The sequence below is a fragment of the Tamandua tetradactyla genome, chromosome 7 (genome assembly GCF_023851605.1).
Source record: "Tamandua tetradactyla isolate mTamTet1 chromosome 7, mTamTet1.pri, whole genome shotgun sequence".
NCBI classification, from domain to species: domain Eukaryota; kingdom Metazoa; phylum Chordata; class Mammalia; order Pilosa; family Myrmecophagidae; genus Tamandua; species Tamandua tetradactyla.
In genome coordinates, this window is record NC_135333.1 from 111,244,900 (window position 1) to 111,266,566 (window position 21,667).

Here is a 21,667-nt window from a genome sequence, read left to right on the forward strand (position 1 = left end):
AAAAGGGTCAGATATTAAAGAATTTCGACTTTCTGGACCAAACAGTCTCTTACAACTGTTCGTATCCAACAGTATCCAACTTTGCTGTGTGGCACAAAAGCAGCCATAGACAATGCACAAATGGACATGGCTCTCCCAATAAACCTTTTTTACTGAAACAGGCAGCCAGTGGGCCATAGTTTTCCTACAGGCACTGTCCAACAGAAGTCTACTCAATGATGAATTGTTTCTGTATTGTCCAATATGGTAACATGGAGCTAGTGGGCACTTGAAATGTGACTACTGCAGCTCAACTGAATGGAATTTTTAAGTTATTAAATTTTAATTTAATTAAATTAACATAGCCACATATATAGTGACTACCACATCAGACAGTACAGGTAGAGAGTATATCTAACAGTCCCTTCAAGCACTCAAAACTTGCCTTAAAACTCATCTCAACAGGAAGGCATTCCTGATAAGCTCCCACCCATTACAGGGGCCTCTTTTATTCTTAATCCAGTCCTCATTCATATTCATTTGGGACCTGCTGACATTTTACTTGGTAATTATGTGTTTTATAATTATCTTTTGTGTTTGTAACTTTTTCTTCCTCCAACTAAACAAAAATTCAAGGACAGAAAATATGTCTTCTGATTATTATCATCATCCTCCTTTTGTACAGTGCCTTGTATGGTGCTTAAAATCCAGGAGATACTCAATAAAGACATTTCACACCATGTACTTCCTTTGCCAATTTCTCTGCCAGATGGTAATGTTTGCTCAGGACAGATGGTCCTTTTGGACCAGGATCAGCACTTACTTGGAAAATATTTCTACAATAGTCGATGACTTGTTCTTGTTGACCAAAGAAAGTTCTTTGGCAGTTACCCTCAGTGATAGTGAAGTCCATTGCCGTCTATTAAATGGAGTTGAGTCCATCTTGTTTACAGATCCTGAAACACCTAGGTAATAAAGAAAGTCAGAATATTAGACACAGAAGAGGATTTTCCTGCATCCAAGAACTTGAAGGAGTGTGGCATGTATAGTGAGAGCATACAGCCTTAGATCAGCAGACCACAATCCTCTACCAGTTCTACCAAACACTGCAATCTTGGTTACATGACAGTATCTTTGGGCTGTAGCTTCCTATACAATGAGATAGTTTCAAGGTCCCTTCCACTTTCATCATTCTGTGACTAACCCCACTGTGTAAAACTCGACTGGCCTTTTCCCAAACTTAAGTCTGTGCCAAAGACACTTCTGGAGCGAAACGTTTCCCTCTTCTGACTTACATCCCAGGGAAGGGACAATCAGCATTTCAGTAAAGTTAGGTCCAAATTAGGTCCTATCTATATCCAAGCTCCTTTTACAGCCCTCTCTCCCCAAGCTCTGCAGCACTGTCCGCTTGGCATTGGGGAGAGAACTATGGACACGGCATGGTATAAAAGAAAAAGCAAGGACTTTGAGGAAAAACAGTTAGTCTTCAGTTGAAATCATAATAAACACAAACTATGTAATATTTTCAATTTTAGTTTCTTCAGTGAAAAATGAGGTTAAAACATACCTTTCTGGGTTTTGATGTGGATTAGAGGAGATAATATATTTAAAATGTTAGGTACACTACAGTACTAGTAAGAGCATTTTAAATCTGATATATTAGCCTGGCTCTTCTTAACATCCTCATAATTTTAAAGCCTTTTAACAATCAGGAGAAGTATAAAGTACTTACAAATTCAGGGGATAAAGCCTTGATACTTAAAATCTTTTCTACAATGCCTTCCAATCAAAGATACATAAAGCCTTACCCTTTACATCAACTAGTCCCTACCCATTAACCTGGATTGTTTGCTTTTTTTTTCTCTAGTAATTGCCAAAGGAGTTCCAACCTTTGTCCAGAGGAGGTAAAATAGAAATGAGTCAATAGTTTCCTTATTTGAAGAGTGAAAAATATAGATTAAAGTACTGCTCACAGCTCTGTTGACAACCACAGAGCATAACTGCTCTGGTAGAATGTATCAAGTACTGCTTTCAACTTCCTTGACAACAGCGGAACACATGGTGTGCTTGATCCAGCCACTTAGGCTGCCACTTCACACTTTGAGATTTTAGTCCTATGAGGCAAAGGAAGAGAGAAAACAACCCTAAAAGACCACAATACTTTTCCACATGTAGTACTTATTCTTTCAACTACAGCTCTGTTTGAAAAGAATACTCATTTTTTTGTGTGTTGTTCAAATCCCAGTTGAGCAGTACCTGCTGATGGTGAGGGGCCCAGGTATTACAGGCAGACCCAAGCGTGAGTGCTGGTCCCACCACATAAAGCTGTATGCCCTTCCCTAAAACTTAGATTTCACATCTATGTAACAGTACTTACTTCATAGAATTCTTATGAGGAATAAATAAGGAAGAAAAGATCTTGATACAGAATAAGTAAGCAATAGATATTAGTCTTAGATTTTCTTTTAATATTGCCTCTTCTTCATGAATAAAATAAACTTATTTCTAACACAGATTCTTTGAAATAAAACTGAATATACCAAATAATATACGTATATGCCTATTCGCCTTCCAGTTTGTAGCTGACAGATCCACCAAACCCTGCTAGCCCTTTCTCTAAAAAGAAAAAAACATGGAAGCAGCAAATAATTCAGATAAACCAATTATGTAAAACTACAACAGTGACTCTGTAAGCCAAGTTTAGGAAATACTGGCCAATACTTTCAGACATCACTTGTTACAATTATGCTCCCAGTGTAAGTGTGGTATAAATCTGAATTCTTCTACAGGGGAACTATTCTGGACCAAAGTGGGATAAAAACCACACAAGATACTTTCTCAAATCTGCTCAAGATACTTTTTCAAATCTGCTCATATAAAAGGAAAAGCATTTGATTGAGGGACTCATTGTGATAAAGAAAAAAGAGTTAATTTCCTAAGTCTATTTCCAAGTTTTGATTACTCTTGCCCAAGAAGCCAAGAAAAGTGAGAACATCTTGGCACAGGGTGGTATAAGCATACCTTTTATTCAAGGAATGAGATGGCTCATATCCTTACCACATTGCTCTTCATAGAAGCACACTGTGGGTTTCTTTTTTTTTTTTTTGAGCAATGTGTTTAGAATCCTATGAAACAGGGGAAAAAAATCAGCACATGATTTTTGATAGATTCTGGCACTAGCTTAATGAGTAACTACTTACTAAAGGATGTAGGGCAAGGTCCCTGTTCAAATGGTGTGCACAATCTGTTGGGCTTGCTAACACATACACAAATAATTATACAATGAGGCAAAAAGTGGTAAGAGGCAAAGCATGGTCTTAGAGTATAGGACCTGATCTTTTGGTTTGGTGGAAGGGAAGAGAAGAGACATCAGGATATGGTGGAACTTAGAGAACAGGCAGAATTTCAACAAGAGAGGGCAGGAGGAGGAAAGTGCATCTCAGGCTGGGGAAATAGCATTAGCACCACTAGAGAGTTGACACAGGACAGGATAGTTCAATGAGTTAGACTTTAGGGTGCAAGAGAAGTTGAAGATGAAATAGGGAATGACAGAATGAGACCAGACTGGGAAGGGTCTTTAAAAACCATGATTAGGTAGTTTGTGTCACATTCCAATAATGGAAAGAATTGGTCTGCAAGTGAGCAGAGACGAAGTCTAGTCTTAATGTGCTACTCTTTAGCACTTGTGTGAACTTTATGGCAAATAAAAAAAAATCCACATCTTTCTTCTTTTTTTTTTTAACATGGGCAGACACCGGGAATCGAACCCGGGTCCTCAGCCATAGCAGGCGAGCATTCTTGCCTGCTGAGTCACCGTGGCCTGCGCAGCCATGTCTTTAAGATAAGAGTTCTGTAGTAAATTGTCCACAGTCTGTGTAGTGGAAAATAGAAAGTCTCTGACATTAAATGAGAGCAATGCTTTAATGATTATTTTGCAGCAGCGTGTAATTTGCTAAGAGGAGAATAGACTGGAGTCTAATCGACTAGTCAAGCAGATTCTAAAACTGTCCAAGTGAGAGGTAAGCATGGTGCAAATTAGAGTAGAAGTGGTAGGAACAGAAATGTGAGGTAAGAAAATTGACAGCTGTTAGAATAAAACGGACTTAGGGTAAGAGAAGGAATCAGAATTGGCATCATCACTCTGAATGGTATCTAATGACACCATTAATAGGAAGAGTAAAGATAGGAAGAAGAAGAAGGAGTTTGGCTTTACACATGTTAAGATACATGTGTCAGGAAGAAAACTCTCAGTGATATATACAATAGGAAGCTAAAAATTAAAGAATAAGGTTAGGAATAAGACTCTTGGAAGGAAGCTAATGTTTTAAAACACCTACTGTGTGAAGCACATATCTCATTTAATCCTTACAACCACTCTGCAAAATCGGTTGTACTATCCTACCTTTATGATAAACTGAGATTCAGAGAGATTAGTGACTTTACAATGATCACTTAGCTATTAAAGTAGCAGATTTTGATTCCAAAGCTCATTTTCTTTCAAAAAAAAATTCTCTTTCAGTAAGGGAGTAGTGGTTAAGTATATTCCCAGAATGGTGAGCATCAGAAATAAACATTCCTGCTTTCAGGGAAATGTCAAGTTACCTGGGCCCGCTTGAAATACTCTGCATTGTGAATGAGTACCTCTTCGTTTATGTGCTATGGTATTTCCCCTCATTCACCTGCTGACTCTCAAATGAATATTCCATTCATATACTTTAGGATATATTCCTTAATCCTGAAAATCCTGCTAAATATGCAAAGAGAATATACTACAATTGGAAAGACCCCTCCAGAAGGAGGTGTTCAGTCTGGGCTGCAATATTCTTAGGTATTTGTCCAAAGGTCCAGATGACATAAGATCCAACCCATTGCACTGCCATATACAAATAACGACAGCAGCTATCAATTATTGGGCACTTACTAATTTATTTAATCCTCAGAACAATCCTGGGAGACAGACTAGTGTTCTTTCCATAAAAAAAACTGTGGTTCCAAGAGGTTGAATGATTTGCCAAAGGTCACACAGCTAATATGGCCCAAGCAGAATCTAGTATTTTCAGACTCCAAAACTTATCCTCTTAAATCATATGCATTCTACTACCACTTCAACTGTGAAGGAAGAACAGCTGGATTGTGTTGGCCATTGTGTACAAGAATTAAGGGAAATATGACAAAGATAACTCAAAGATTTTTAGCCTCAGAGACCGGAAGAACAAACAATAATGGGATACATAGAAAGAGGAACTGTTTGCTGAGAAGTAAGATGAATGCCTGCAGTTTGTTTTAGATACACACTACAGGTTTTTACTTCGAGAGAGAAGCCTAGAAATCAAGGAATCAAGTCCCCACTTTTATAATGAGAGAACTGAGCCACATAAAGGTCCAGTAACTTCCCCAAAGTCACCCAGCTAGTTATTATTAGAGCTAGAGTTCTGGCTCCCAGTACTTTGTTCTTTTATCACACCATATAGCTTCAGGTAGCACTACAGCCAAAGGTCCTATGGGTGAACTATCAAACTTGTAGACAAAGATCTGTGGAGCAAAAGTCCTTGAAAGCTTAAGGGTTGGGCGGTGACTCACTGGGAAATTTGGCCCCAGATATCTACTTCCTGGAGTTTTTCGCTTAGGGTGAGGTCTATAACTGCTCCAGGAAACCTACCCTAATAAATTCATTTACGGACTCACCTGATTTAAGGAACTGTCTTCCAGAAACCATGCTGGGACAAAAAGCAAATGAGCTGCTACCATAATCAGCCCTAATAAAGTCAGTAATAAAATTATACTCTTATAAATTCAATCTGTTTTTTTTTTCTCCTGAGATGGTTACTTGTATTAGTGGTATAGTTGCCTGTACACAGCCTAAAAAATTAGAACAAAGTAAAAGCTCCACAGACTTATTTATTAAGAGCAAGTGCTATTTTTAAGAAATTGATTATAGAATGTTAAAGTTTTTCTACCAAAAACTTTTTCTAATTTGAATGTCAACAGGTAAAAGGGAGTAGCTAATTAAAAGAACTAACCAACCTAAAAATCTTCAAGGTGCAAAGGGGAATTTTAAATATGGACAAAATGAAATATGTTCCCACATATATATTTTTTCAGAATTTATTTATTTATTTATTTATTTATTTATTCATTTATTTTGCATGGGCAGGCACTGGGAATTGAACCTGGGTCTCTGGCACGGCAGGCAAGAATTCTGCCACCGAGCCATGAATGCACTGCCCAGCACATAATTTTCTGTACAAAAAAAACAGTGACAAAATTCACATACTTGAAAAAAAATTTGGAATGTAATAGTTTATTTTTAATGTTTAAGTTTGAAATAATTTTAGATTGTAAAGAGTTGCAAAGATAGTAAAAATTCCCACATATCCTTCACCCAGCTTCCCCTAATGTTAACATATTATATCACCATAGTGCAATTATCAAAACTAAGAAATTAATATTGGCACAAGATTATTAACTAAACTACAGACTTTATTTGAATTCCACCAGTTTTTCTATTAGGATCCTACACTTTATTTAGTTGTCATGTCTCCTTAAGTCTCTTCCAATCTATGATAGTTCCTGTTTTTCCTTGTCTTTCGTGACCTGGATACTTGTGAAGAGTACTGGTCAGGTATTATTTCTGTTTCGTGGTTTCTCCAATAAAAGGAAACAGGGCTTCTTGGAGAAGTAGTTGATTTCAGGGCTGAGGTAGAATAAATACAAGATGAGCCTGGAACATCTCTTAGTGCTAGAAGGTAAGAAAGTGCCCCCGCCACCACCCCACCCCAAAAAGTTTTGTTTAATGTGATGTTTTTCTCAGATTAGTTTGAGGCGGTCAATTTGGGGTTAGGTGACATGACTTTCTCAGTGTATGTCAGAGAGTACGTGACAATAATGTGTCTTATGAGTGAAGATTTTTAACCTCGATCACTTTATTAAGATGGTATCTGCTATATGTCTCCACTAGAAAGTTTAAGTAATTGGGGGAAGATACTGTGAAAAAATACAAATACCCTCTCCTTAAATTTTTATTTATTTATTTATTTTTTAATGGGCAGGCACTGGGAACCAAACCACTGAGCCACCATTGTCTGCCCTCCTTAAACTTTTACCTCCTAATTTGGGCATTGATGGGTGGCTCTTACCTGTGGCAATAATTACTGTGGTCTTCTAACAGTGATTTTCTATTTCCCTTATTCCTTTTATAAGGAAGAATGTCCTTTCACTCATTTATTTATATTAACATGGACACATGGACATTTATTTTGTTTTATGGATTATAATCCAATACTACTGTTATATATTTTATTTTGTTGCTCAGATTATTCAGGCTTCCACTATTTGGAGTTCTTTCAGTTTAGCTCCTTATTAGTTAGGGTTCTCCAGAGAAACAGAATCAACAGGGAACACTCGCAAATATAAAATTTATAAAAGTGTCTCATGTGACTGTGGGAACACAGAGTCCAAACTCCGCAGGGCAGGCTGTGAAGCCAACGATTCCAATGGAGGGTTGGGACGAACTCCACAGGAGAGGCTTGCTGGCTGAAGCAGAAAGAGAGACTGTCTCCCCTGAATCCTCCTTAAAAGGCTTCCAGTGATTAGATTGGGCATCACTCATTGCAGAAGACATGCCCCTTGGCTAATTACAAATGGAATCAGCTGTGGATGCAGCTGACGTGATCATGATCTAATTCTATGAAATGTCCTCATTGCAACAGACAGGCCATTACTTGCCCAACCAGACAAACAGGTACCAGACAAACAGGTACCACAACTTGGCCAAGTTGACATATGTAGCTGACCATGACAGTCCACCCCTTGTCAACTTGGCAGCTATATATATAACCTTAAACCATACCTAATTTCTAAATAAAAAACATTAAAACACACATTTTTTTCTTTCACCTAACAATACTCAACTGTCCTGCATATAACTGGAAACACAGTAACTCTCTCCAGAATAGGATGCAAGACCTTGGGTGATATTCATTCTTAAACTTGATATCTTACAACTTAAATAGTATAACAGGAACAAACCAGCATCACAGTCCTTGTTTCTGTAACTGATCACATGGTCATAGCTCATATTTATCACTACTTTATTCCACTACCCATTCCATGTTCCCTTTACCCTCAGCAAACACTTCAGCTGGCTGTGGTTCTTTGCCTGGTGGGGTGACCCAAACCTTCATTCCTGAAGTTTCAGAACCATTGGTTTGGGTTGCTGCACTTTTCCATTGATTTTAATCACAAGGCATGGCAGTACTAAAAGACACCCTAGGGGATCTCTTATAGTCCAAGAAAACTCTTTTTTACCTCCATTGTGTAGTTGCTGTCCTATTTCCCCCTGATAGTCAGGGTCAATCACCCCAGACAATAATGCAATCCCCTTCTTGGCTTGTTGATCCAGGGGCATGAGTAGCCCAAAGCGACCAGGTGGCAGTCTTAGATTCTAGTTCAATGGAATCACTGTTGTTTCTCCTGTTGGAAGCACTCCCCTTTTTGGAACTAAAACCTGTAGACCAGTAGAGCTCAGGGTCACAGGGACAGGAAGCAAAAATTTTCCTAGTGGATCACTAGGGCTAATAGTGAGTGGTACCACTCCCATTTCCACCTCTTGGTTCCTGGACCCATGGATCCTGGCTATGGGAGAAACAGCACCATACAGTGGACGCTGATTCAGAGCATATACAGCTTCCTGGAGAACATTACCCCAGCCTTTCAAGGTATTACCACCTAGTTGGCACCGTAATTGTGTTTTCAAAAGGCAATTCCACTGTTCTATCAATCCAGCTGCTTCTGGATGATGGGGAATGTGGTAAGACCAGAGAATTCCATGCGCATGTGCCCATTCTGGTACTTCATTTGTTGTGAAGTGTGTTCCTTGATCAGAAGCAATGCTGTATGGAGTACCATGATGATGGATAAGGCATTCTGTAAGCCCATGGATGGTAGTTTTGGCAGAAGCATTGCATGCAGGGAAAGTAAACCCATATCCAGAGTATGTGGCTATTCCAGTTAGAATAAATCACTGCCCCTTCCATGAAGGGAGCGGTCCAATGCGATCAACCTGCCACCAGGTAGCTGGCTGGTCACCTCAGGGAATGGTGCCATATTGGGGGCTGAGTGTAGGTCTCTGTTGCTGCCAGTTTGGGCACTCAGCTATGGCTGTAGCCAAGTCAGCCCTGGTGAGTGGAAGTCCATATTGCTGAGCCCATGTATAACCTCCATCCCTTCTACCATGACCACTTTGTTCATGAGCCCATTGGGCAATGACAGGAGTTGCTGGGGAAAGAGGCTGACTGGTATCCACAGAATGGGTCATCGTATCCACTTGATTAAGCTGACCATGACAGCTCTTATGTCCTTTTGACATACTCAACCCCCCTCTTTGGGGGCACACTTCTTTACTTTCTAGGACTACAGGTGTTCCAGGCTCAGGTTGTAATTACCCTTCCCCAGTCCTGGAATCAACCACTCCTCCAGGTTTCTTTTATTGGAGAAATCAAGATCTGGAAACTAGGTGTGTTCACTATTACTCAGTGGACAGAACCAGGAAATATATTGTATGTGTACTAAACCATGTTTACACACATATCTATAGCTATCTGCATATATACATACTTTATAAACCAGAAATTCATACTGATATTTTTGACTCCAATACAAGCACCAGGAGATTCATTCTAGTATTCCCCCTTTGCATATTTGTAACTTCCTTCTCTGACAGAGAAATAGAATAGAACTTTGACTTCTGGAAAGAGATCTAGAATCTCCAAAATTATGCATTACCTGTTTCTCCTTCCTTGAATTGCCATATATTTTGTCATTCCACCTAGAATATTAACCTCTATGCAATCTATTGACCTTTCAAGATTCAATGGAGAGCCCCAGAGAAGCTCAGAAAGAAAAGTGAGAGAAGCTGAGAAACAAGGGCACACACAGAGCTCAGAGAAGCTCAGAGAGGAAGCCACGAACGCCAGAAACTGGAAGCAGTGAAAGCCAGGAGAGAAGGGAGAAACCAGCAGACATCATCGTGTACCTGGCCATGTGACTAGGAAGTCAAGGATTGCCATTCATTGGGAAGAAGTATGTCTTGTAATTTTTTGTTGAAAGCCAGATATGAAGTATCTGGTAAAAGGAAAGTGCTGGTTCCATCAGTGGTCTTATGCTCCTGGATTTCTGCTCCTGTTTCCTAAGACCACCTCTGAGCATCAGGAAGATTAAAGAGCACTCAAGTTCAGTTGAGATAAACTGAGGACCAGAGAAGGTGAGTGATTGATACAAAATTACACAGCTACCTAGTAAGAGAGCTAGGAAGAGAACCTGGGGTCCTTGACCCAAAGGCCACCCACCTTGCCTAAGGAACAGGACCACATGAACCAAGTATGAAATCAGAAAGGCTCAAGTTAATACTTGATTTATCAGATAGGAAAAAACAAGGTCCCCAAGGTGTCCTCCTTTAAGACAGTGCTTCTCAAAGTAAGGGACTGCCTGTACCAGAATTATCCAGAATGCTTGTGAAAGATGCAGATTCCAACCTCAGCCATGTACCAGCCTTGGGCAAGTCATCTAACCTCTCTGAACTCTAGTTTCCCATCTGTAAAATGGAGACAATGGATAAGAAGAGTACCAGCTTCACAGGAATGCATGGAATGTGTGCCCATATAGTTTCTAGCATAATGATGATTACTATTACATATCAGTTCCCAAGTATATATTGGTCATTGTTCTGGGCCCTGAGAACAGAGATGAACCAGTCAGCTCCCGCCTTCAAGGAGCTCATAGTTTAACTAATTACACACTTAGCCCTCCCTTACCAAACCAAGATTCTGGCTCTTCAAGACTCAGTGAGGCCCGTGTTGTTTCTATTTTCCACAGAACAAGAAGATGCTGACATCAAAGAAAGGAGCCTCTGTTGGCTGAGGGGACTCTGCCATCTTGAAGGTAATGAAGCTCTCCTAAATTTCCTTATCTGTAAGGTGGGTATTCTTGCTCCTCAGGGTAAGGAGAATAGACATGTTTGTGCTGTATTCAGAGTCTAGAGAGCTCTTCAAGATGATGGTACTGGTAGGGATGAGAAGCCCTGGGAGCAGAACCACATGCTGGGCTCATTAGGAAAGCCCAGTGAGCCCTGGAACTGGCCCAGAAGGCACCATGGCCAATGAAACCGACCAGGTGGGAAGCCCAGAAGCTCTGAGTCCCAGCCTCTGGGTCCCGCCCAGCCCACCTGGCCAACCAGTCTGAGCAGTAGACACCTGGCCACCTCCAGGGCTCCCACTCACCCACACTTGTCTCTGTGCAGAAAGGAATGGTTAAACTTGAGATGTTGCTCTCTGAAGCTTTCCTTTTCTGACTTTGATTCCCAAGCTGCATGGGAAAAGGGGGTCCTTCTGTTGTTTCCTGGCCCCACATGGAGGAATCACCAGCTGGAGGAGGGCCATGGAGGGAGGCCAGGAGGCACCTCCCCCCACCCCAACCCCATCCCTGGCACCTGAGACAAAATTACACCTGTTCCCCACTCCTACACAAGGCTTCAACCACAAGGGGTCTTTCAGAAAGTTACTATTTCATGTTTCCAGATGGAAGACGCCCTCCTCTACTTTGGCAGGCTTCCTTCATTTTATAAGTTTAGGTTTGAATGATTATGAAGTGATTTTTTGGAGGGAGCGGGGGCATGGTTTGGGAATCAAACCTGGGTCCCCCACATGGAAGGCAAACATTCTACCACCGAACCATCCAGACACCCTTAAAGTGATTATTTTAACCAACACAAATCACTTAACCCTCACAACAGCTCTGTTATTATTATTCCCAATAGGCTACAAACAGTGGCTGATCCAGCACATTTGGCCCCAGGGCAGATCATTTTCAACACTATCACCCCCTTCTCTCTACAATAAAATTATTTTCAGGAATTAATGAAACAAATAATGAAAATGCCCAGAAAAGAAACACACAGTGAAGTTCTTCTTTGATTAAACTTTGTAGAAATAATCATTCCAGTAAAATTTAAAATAAAGCATCAAATAAATATTGCAATACAAAAAGGAAAGAAAGGAAAAGATTCAGTGGAAAGGCTACCTCCTCAAAGATCCATTCCCTGAACTACCTCACTCTATTCTCCACCAGCACAAGTCACTTCCCTGGTTTTATCATAGTTTTCAAATCCTATTAGACAGAAAGCTCCTTGCAGTCAGGGTACAGATTTTCTTTGCCTCTTGTCCTCCTAACATCTAGTAAATTGCTTTCTAAATAAAAGAAACTCAATAACTATTTCTTGAATGAAATTTTATCTTGAATGAAATTTTATCCAAATGTTTATGCAGCCCCAGGACAAGTTGTTGAGAAAGTACATACATTTTTTTTTCAGAACTATGAATTATTCAGTAAGTTTAGCTCATTCAAACTCTGAAATTAAACTCAAGTGATATGGAAAAAGTGGATGCACTAAATAATTTCAAATACTATGCACAAAACATTGTACTAGGCAAAGTTTTTATGCATGTTAGAATGATCACTGCCACTATTTACGGAAAAGCTTCAGCCAGGTAGCTGCAGAGACATGTCTCCCAGACAACAGGACAATTATAACATTAATCAAAATTTCCAGTGTGAACAAGGATGTAGATGTTTGCATTAGAAGAGCATCATTTGAATAATACTTTATCTCTCTTTTACCTCATTACCTATCCTTCTAAGGAAATTGTGTGCCTTAAAAAAACACCTAGATTCAGAGCAAGAGCAATGAAAAAAGAGTCATATAACTCTGGGAAGCAATTTTACTTCTAGGGGTTGCACATTGAAGAACTACGTAATAAGCGTTCAGAGCAACTTTCACTAAGCACTTACACACGTTCACATTTTATCACTCCAGGGACACAGAAAAAGAAAATAAAATACCCTCTAATATAATCTTTCTCCTTTCTCACCTATGTCAGGAGGAAAAAACAAGTGTCACAAAAGTCCACCTGGACTCTTGGTCTTTGCCTTCTATCTTCCCAGGATCTCACTTCATCTCCGCCTCTGACTATGCCCTCTCAAACTGAAAAAAAAAACATACATTTCTTATATGTATGTGTGTGTACATATACATGAATATATTCACACCACACACATACAAGAAATTTGTATATATGGATTAAAAAACCAATCTTTTTTCTTCTAAGCCTTCTTTTTTTCTCTCAAATTATTACATCACCTCGTTCCTATCTTCACAGTTATATATAGTCTCCATTTTCCTCATCTTCCATTCCTTGCCCTGCCCACTTGGGTATGGCTTCCACTCCCACCATCCTACTGAAATTGTTCTGCAGAAGATGACTTATTGTCAAATTCAAGGGCATTGTCTCAGTTTTATGATTCTCTGTTGGCATTTGACTTGTTGATTAATCTTTTGAAATTCTACTTACCCTTGTTTTTTCTTAAATGGAATTCTGATTCTTTTCCTGACTTTCAGACCATCCTCAGTTTGCACATTGAATCTTCTCTCTCCCTCACTGAGCCTTGCTCCCAGGCATAACCCAAGGGTCAGTTTCTCTTCTCTCTCTAGGTGAGCTCACGTACTCTCAAGTCAGCAAAGGTCACTTAAACCAGATGATTCCCAAAGCTGCATCAAAGTTTCGACTTACTTGCTTCCAGTCCTAGAATTTCCACGGCATGCTGGATCGCTTCATATGTCCCATACATACACCACATAACAATGTCCAAACCAGATATATCATTCTCACCTAGCTCTAACTCCTCACATTGTCTTTTTCATCACAAATAATTTTTTTCCAAAGAGGAGTTAGCATATGAGTTTCTGTCCATATCAAACAAAAACTTGAAGATAATGTGCAACAAAATGTGTACAAGGTTTGAGGACAGGTTCTTACTCTGCTTCTTTCTAATTGTGGTGACCATGTGCAAGTTTATTCACCTCTCTACAGAGTACATCATCACCTTTAGCTCATCAAAAATTCTATATAAAATGCCTAATACTGTCACACAGTGGAGAGAGGATGCCATAGAGGTTAAGAACACAAGCCATGATCAGTCTAGCTGTTCAAATCTCATACCATTTATTAGCTATGTGTTCTTGGGAAAATTATTAAACTCTGTCTCCATTTCCTTGTCGGTAAACTTAAGATAATAGAATCTACTTCTTGGCATTGTTGGGAAAATTAAACAGGTTCCTGAATATCAAGTATATACAACACTACCTAGCATCTAATAAGTGCTCAATAAATCTTTATTATTAATCAACAAAGTGCTCTAACACTAAACCCTCCCCCCTTTATTTCTTTCACATATGGACTCCATGTGAATTTTCCTCACATCTTTTGGCAGGTCCAACTTATCTCTCTTGATCCCAGACCTTTCTGTACAATGCTGTTCTGTATGAAAATGCTTTAGGCCCTCCTTGGCCTTACACTATAAGGCCCAGTTAAGATGACATTTTCCTCCAGATGTCTTCCCTGACCCCACTAAGTCTAGACAAGAAGGTGCCTCTTAAGCTCTCCAAGTACTAGACCTATCCTTATAACTGATCACATTGTATTTTTTTTCCCCAGATCACATTGTATTTTAACTCAAAATTGTGTCTACCACATGGTGTGCATTCAAATATTTGTTACATGAAGGGAATAATCCCTGGTATCTGGAAAAGTTGGAATTAGCTGTTTTTATACATTATGCTTTGGGGGGGGAAATGAAGCAAAATAGTTGGTTGTGTTTATTTAAAAAAAAATCATTTCAATTATGGGAATACCAGTGACACAGCCATCAAAAAAGAGTCTTTAGCACTAAACTCAAGTAGAATAAAACTGAACCCTATCAATCTAGATTGTTTTAACTAACTCCCTCTGTTGGTATAATTTAAGTGTTTTCTTACAAATGCTAATGAATAACTACTTGGCTTTTCAGGTAACAAAGCCAAAAGGGAGAGAAGATGAAACCTAAAAGGGAGAAAAAAATTAATGCAACAGGCCACAAACTTGGGTGTATGTAAGAATGACCTAGGAAGCTTGCTTAAAGTTCTGCTATCCAGAGCCCATCCCAAGATTCTTATTCTTTATGTCTGGAATAGGTTCCAGGAAGTTCACATTTTTAACAAGCCCCTTGAAGTGATTCTAGTGTGAGAAGTTTCACCACTGTACATTAGAAAACACTGAATTAAAGAGTTTAAGACTTATACGCATTCTAAGAAAACTGGAAGAACTACAGCAGAAAATATTGTTCACTTCAGTTCCATTCAAATTTGGCAGTGTAAAGAAAATGCTGCCCTTTAAGAGGAGAGTGAGGTTTAGACAAAATTGAATCTGGGACACTGAACTGATAAATTTGATCTGCCTACTCTGATGCCCATCATCTAGGTTCACCAAGAACTTCCCTTCCCAGACTGCACAAAATCATTGTGTAGACCAATGTATCATAATAAAATTGAGTTCTTTTTATTTTATTTTTTCTGTCCTCTGGTTTGTTGCTGACTTTAAATGCTGCTTTAGAAAAATTTGCACAGGCTAAAAACACTGTATCTAAACAGAAATTCTATTTTTATCTACTGACTATGAAGACAACTATAATTTATTGAGATGTAAAAGTTAAAACAAGGAGCCAACAGGCTTGGACTCTAATCTTTAATCTGCCACTAATTAGCAATGTGACCCTCAATTTCTTGTCCTTGCTTTCCTCTTGTGTAAAGTGAAGGGGTTAGAATAGCTCAGTGTTTTTCTAGCTAGCTGCAGGTTACAACTAGTGAGTTATGAAGTCAATTTTAGTAGTTAGAATCAGCATTTTTGTTTGTTGTAATGATAAAGGATAGCACGTAATAGAAAATATCAGAGTGCATCATATCAACTATAAGTAAATATTACTTTATAAGCCTTTTGTTTCAGGTGTGTGTTACTTGTAGTTTGCCCTACCTACAAGTGGTTCCAATTTTGATATCCTGCTTAGCAGATGCATGACAACCTCTCTATACCCGGCTTTTCTTCTGTGTAAAACCCTGTCCAACAGGGTTGTTTTAAATATAAAAAGAGATAATAAATACAAAACAGTGCCTGGCACATTATTTGAGGTCCAGGTCAGATTTTGTCAATCTTAATATGCCTCTGTGTCCTTAAGACACATTCAATAAACATTATTTTAACAGAACACTTATTTGAGCTTAGCTTACTTTACATGTAATATTCTCTTAACAAGGTTCATGTCCTAAGTCTCTGATTAAAAATAATATATAAATAAAAGTACTTCAGCTGTTTGACTTATTATTGCTAAAATGACTCTACAATACAAAATGGAGAAAATAAAATTATTTGAAAAGACATTACTGGCCTCTTAAAATACAACAAAAATTTCTATTTCATAATTATTAGAAAACTACATACCTCTTCTAAAATGTTTATTTTAGGCACTTTACTTTTTGCAGTTTTCATCCAGAAGTAATGCCACTTTCTGAGTGATTTAATGAGTCCAGATGTAAACATTGAGCCTTCCTAAGGTTCTTGCACAACTTTTAAACTTTTAATCTTGAATTAGGTCAGTGGCTTTTTGAAGGGAGCTTCAGCAGCCCTTGTGGAATCCTTCAGCAAGTCTCCCTTCACCCCACTCCACTATTCTCTTTCACTTTCCCTCTTCCCTTTGGGGAAATCTCTCTTCCTCTGTCTTAACTAGCATTCCAAACTGGAGCTGCCAGTTTCTTCACTGTCTAGCCTCAATGGGCAGAGGCCAAGGGATGGTTCTGCTCATTATAATCAATTATGTAGAAATATATAATATAAGAAACCAAAGTCTCCATCCCTTTCCCCAAGCCAATTCTACTGGTAACCTCTGTCACAGTTTAGAGCATAAACTTTTTACAGTGTCTATATATAATAACAGCAAACACATGGCATAGTGTGTCAGTCACGGCTCTTAGAACTTTACATATATCATCTCATTATATCTATACAACAACTCATGAGAAACATGCTATCATGGTTTCTATGTCACAGATAAGGACACTGAGGCACACAGACTTTAACACACATCACATGCTAACACCTGCATTTTGAAAAATAACAATGGTTTTATGCAGCTATTACTTTTTCCCTCTTGGACATCTTTCTGCATCAGAACATTAAGATCTACCTCAACCATTTGATACTACAAAATACTTCGGCCAGGACCCTGTCTATGACCCTTTAGGTTGTGTGGTAGTTAGATTCAGTTGTCAACCTGGCCAGATGAAGGTGCCTAGTTACATTGCTGTGGACGTTAGCCAATGGCATGTGAACCTCATCTGTTGCTGATTACATCTGCAATCAGCTAGGAGGCGTGCCTGCTGCAAATGAATGATGTTGACTTAATTGGCTGGTGCTTTAATGAGAGACTCAACTTAGCACAGCCCAAGCAGCTCAGCATTACCTCATCTTAGCACTGGCAGCTCAGCCCAGGCCTGTAGAGATGCAGAAAGAAATCACCCCAAGGAAAGTTGTTGGAAACCAGAGGCCTGGAGAGAAGGCCAGCAGAGATTACCCTGGGCCTTCCCACATAAGAAAGAACTTCAGTTGAAAGTTAGCTGCCTTTCCTCTGAAGAGCTATAGTTAACTAAATAAATCCCCTTTTATTAAAAGCCAATCCATCTCTGTTGTGTTGCATTCCAGCAGCTAGCAAACTAGAACAGGTTGCTTTAGATTCTTTGTTATTATGAACAAGAATGCAATGAGATCTTTGCATTTTTGCCAGTGTGGAGGTGTGTAACTATGGGGTAAATTTCTAATTCAAAAGTCCTATTAAAAATTTAGACATTCCAAAATTCCACTAAAAATGTTACATCAACATATATTTTTGTATCAATTTATATTTGAACCATCACCTATATGAGCAGCCTATTCTTCATATTTTTGTCAACACAGCAGATTAGTAATCATTTCTATTTTTTCCAATCTGATAGAAAAGGGATGAAAAATGGTACATTTTCATTCCTTTAATTATGAAATAGATTGAGCATATTTTCAAATGTTTATGACCGCTAAATACATTTACTTTTTGAGACTACACTTTTTTTTTTTGGTATTCTATATGGCGGGGGTCACATTTCACCCTTTTTCCATGTGAGTATCCCGTTATTGCAGCACCATTTGTTTAATTTTTTTGTTGGTTTTGTTTTGTTTGTTTGCTTGCTTTTGGGGGGAAGTCCATGGGCTGGGAATCGAACCCAGGTCTCCTGCACAGCAGGCGAGAATTCTACTACTGAACTACCCTGGCACCCCCTACATTTATTTTTTAGATGTCATTTATAAATTGTTTATTATCTCTACAACTTAATATTGTAAATTGCAGATGGACTTTCTGAATATCATGTGTAACTCCTTGAACAATTAAAATTGCCTCTCACAGCAGCTGTCATTTCCTGGTGTCTGATTCTTATCCAGAGCTCATTAAAATTCTTTCCAAATTGAAATGTTGCTTAACTATACAGATGAGATCTTCATTCTGCAGAGTTCCCCTTTGCACCCCCGCCCCTTGACTGTTCATTAGTATTCCTGTCAGAGCACAGCCCTGTGAGAAGTCAGGCATTAAGAACACTGTTTTGGCTTGCGCTTCAGCTGCTACCCTCTATTAGCCAGTCTAGTGCTTCTCAGTTGGTTAGGTGCTTTGAATATCAGGATCATCTATGGAATCTGTATTTTCCATGTGGAGTCCAAACACCTCGAATTTTTCCTAAAAAGGTTCCCCTATGATTCCAACACAAAACCAGCTTTGGGAGTTTAGATCTGGCTTGATCTCAGGGTTATTAGGCGAGAGCACAGAGGCAGACACACACCCTGGTCACCCAAGATCTTGATGGGCAGTGTCAGAACTTTTAGCTAAAAGTTTGGGTTACATTAACATAAGCCTGGGGGTCATTTGTTGAGCACAGGTCATATGCCAGGTGCTTCACATGTGTTATTTCACCTGATCTTACTTAATCTTTACAATACCATGAAGCAAATATTATTCTCATCTTACAGAGGAAGAAACTGAAGCTCAGAAAGGTTAAATAACTTGCTCAGGATCTCAGAGCCCTAGTTAAGTGGCAAGACCAAGGATTTGAAACAGTTTGAAAGATTCTAATGTCCATGCTCTAATAACTTCCTACAAGCTGTATCTTCCAAATAACTAGAGGTATTCTGGGTCAGTCTTATCCTTACTTTAGGTCTCTAAACTAGAAATGGTAAGGGCTGCAATAGGCACCCCAGCCTGCTCCACATGTAAGCTGGCTCTGCCCCAGGCCACTTTCAGCTCAAGCCTGCACCTTGGGTCTTAATTACTGCTTAACCTTAGGAAATTTACTCTAAACCTTAGTTTCATCATCGATAAAATGCTCTTTTAGCTCAGTACTTAATAATAATGGCAGTAGTTGGTAATAAAAAAAAAAAAGCTAGCATGTATTGTGTGTTTACCATGAGCCAGATACTATTTTAATTGCTTTGCATATATAAACTTATTTAACCCTCACAATAATGCACTGAGAAGTAGGTTATATTATTGTCCCCACTTTATAGATAAAGAATTTGAGGTCCAAAGAGGTTAAGGAAATGTTAGTTCTTATTCATATTTTAGGAGGCTGAGCTGGAAACAAAATGACTTCTAGCAGACAGAATAAAACAGAAAAGGAGTGCTAGTGTACACTGTATTTCAGGGTCAATTTATTTGTTAAATCAGTGATAAAAAGCAAGCGCCTCTAATGTCATCTTTGAGAAACTGGTAGCGATTACCAGGAACACCAGACCTGTTGAAAACCCTAGGACCATTTCTTTGTACCAGAAAACTCTAAATCTTTTTCATATTATACCTTCTTAGGGCCTGATATTTACCAATATCACTGTGAAAAGTTTAAGTTGACAGTGATATAACCATAACCTTCCTCTATGGTTTCTATTACTTTATTCATTCATTTGAGTATCTTTCTTCTTGTATTCTTGAAACCAAATTAGTTTATTACTTAATCCTGGTAACCGTCACAAATCTTTAGATAGGCAGAAGAGTAACTTCCAATTACAACTTTAAAAACTGTCTTTGGTCTAAAACATGTCATGAAGAACTACCTAAGAGGCTTTCTTATCTTTTTCTTCCCCCTTTAAATTAAAAAATTACCAGCTCTAGTCCAAGTTTGTCTTAATTCCACCATCTCCCAAATAATCTAATTTGTTATTTATTTACTTGGTCTTTCCCCAAGTTGATAATTAACTCATTGTAAGGGCAAACATAATCCAATGGAGCGTTTTGTTGTTGTTTTTTTTTTTACCCCAGAATTTTTTTTCACACATAGTAAGGAATATGTCTTTCAGTAAGAAAACAGATAATTATGCCGGTAACTTCGAATTTAAAGTGAAAAGTAGAGAAAGACATAGTTAACTGGAAAAAAGAATGTGGAAATTAATACTTCACTGAGAACTTTACACAAAGTTTTTGTTTACTCTGAACAGACGTCTCCTTTAATAAACTTTGTACCATTCATACTTTGATACCAGATGCACCAAATATCAGTTCCTGGTATAGTACAGGAACTCAAAATATAACTGTTATATGAATGAAAAAATGTTATGCTCAGTTGCCTCATCTCTCAAAAATGTCCCACTTACAGAAGTATCTGCCTATAAATGACTTGTTCACAGGTCTTGCCAATTCCACACTTAATTAAGACAAAGTAGCTAATTTAAGATTCTTCTTTACAGATTTAAAACAGAAGAAATGCACACATTTATTTTTAAAAAGTTGCTTCTCTTAAAGATATAACCTTCTTATACCAGTCCTTTGTCCTTAATAATCAATGAACTTTTCTCCAAAACAGGGCTTCTTAGTTTCACTCCCCGCCATTTCCAGGAAGGGCCTGGCTTCCACCCTTCTTATCTGAAATTTTAGCTGATGTTTTTTTTCAGGCCTTGCTCAATTTGAAGAGCCAGTTCAAGGCAATTTAACCAATCCCTTCAAGCAGGAGAATTAAAACGAGTTCAGTGAAAAGTGACTCTTCTCTACACAAGTTCCCTAATCTTTCCTTTCTGTAAAAATCTGAGAAGTTAACACAGAACAATACTTTAATCAAAGACAAACAAAGCAGAGGCTGATCATACACAGAATTATCAAATCACACAGAAAATATAAAAAATTCTGCTACATACCTGGACCACTGCCAGGTATCTGATTTCTTAAGGATCAGTTATAAACATTTTCATACTAATGTTTATTGAATTCTAATATTTATACCCTAAAAACTACATCAAATATGGTACTGTAAAAAAGATACTGAGTCATTTATTAGATAAAGGTTTTTCAGTTGCCACGGGAAAGCCAAGCAACTCTTTGGACCTTAGTTTTTATTTCATCTCAAATACAGGTATTAATTCACATGGCATAGTCAGGATGATTAAATTAAAGAATAAAAGTAAAAATACTTTGAAAACTACAAAACGCTATAAAAGTAAGCATTATTATTATTAATAAAATTTCAAGCCACTTTCAAGGAAATAGTGGAATTTTAAAATAAGGCTACCCAATAAAGAAAAATAGAAAGAAGTTAGAACTGATTAGTTACATTGTCTGGTTCAACTAGATGCTAACAAGAAATGCCTTGTTTAAAGCTGTTGCTGAAAATCTTTCTAATCAGTAAACTGTCCCTGTTTCAGGGAAAACAGTATAAGGAAAATAATTTCATATTTCCTGGAGGATTCTAGATAGCTTTCTTATTTAT

The 21,667-nt window shown here is 38.3% G+C and overlaps 1 protein-coding gene and 1 long non-coding RNA gene across 8 annotated transcripts in view; one reads left to right on the forward strand and one right to left on the reverse strand.

Moving 5' to 3' along the window:
- Positions 1-15,392, forward strand: part of LOC143691813 (uncharacterized) — a 72,726-nt gene extending 57,334 nt beyond the window's left edge. For 2 of the 4 annotated variants that reach the window (XR_013179700.1, XR_013179703.1), the window contains 3 exons: positions 9,846-10,240; positions 10,852-10,952; positions 14,878-15,392. This is a non-coding gene — a long non-coding RNA (uncharacterized LOC143691813). Of the gene's footprint in view, positions 1-3,917; positions 3,999-9,845; positions 10,241-10,851; positions 10,953-14,877 lie in introns of all 4 variants that reach the window. The other 2 variants (XR_013179699.1, XR_013179702.1) reach the window with 2 other exon arrangements.
- The window catches only part of LIMA1 (LIM domain and actin binding 1), a 116,448-nt gene that overhangs the window by 52,013 nt on the left and 42,768 nt on the right, over positions 1-21,667 (reverse strand). For 3 of the 4 annotated variants that reach the window (XM_077170871.1, XM_077170868.1, XM_077170870.1), the window contains exon 2: positions 803-944. In XM_077170871.1, the coding sequence (XP_077026986.1) occupies positions 803-921 (119 nt within the window). In that variant the 5' untranslated portion in view covers positions 922-944. Of the gene's footprint in view, positions 1-802; positions 945-1,868; positions 2,056-21,667 lie in introns of those variants that run through there. The other variant, XM_077170869.1, reaches the window with a different exon arrangement.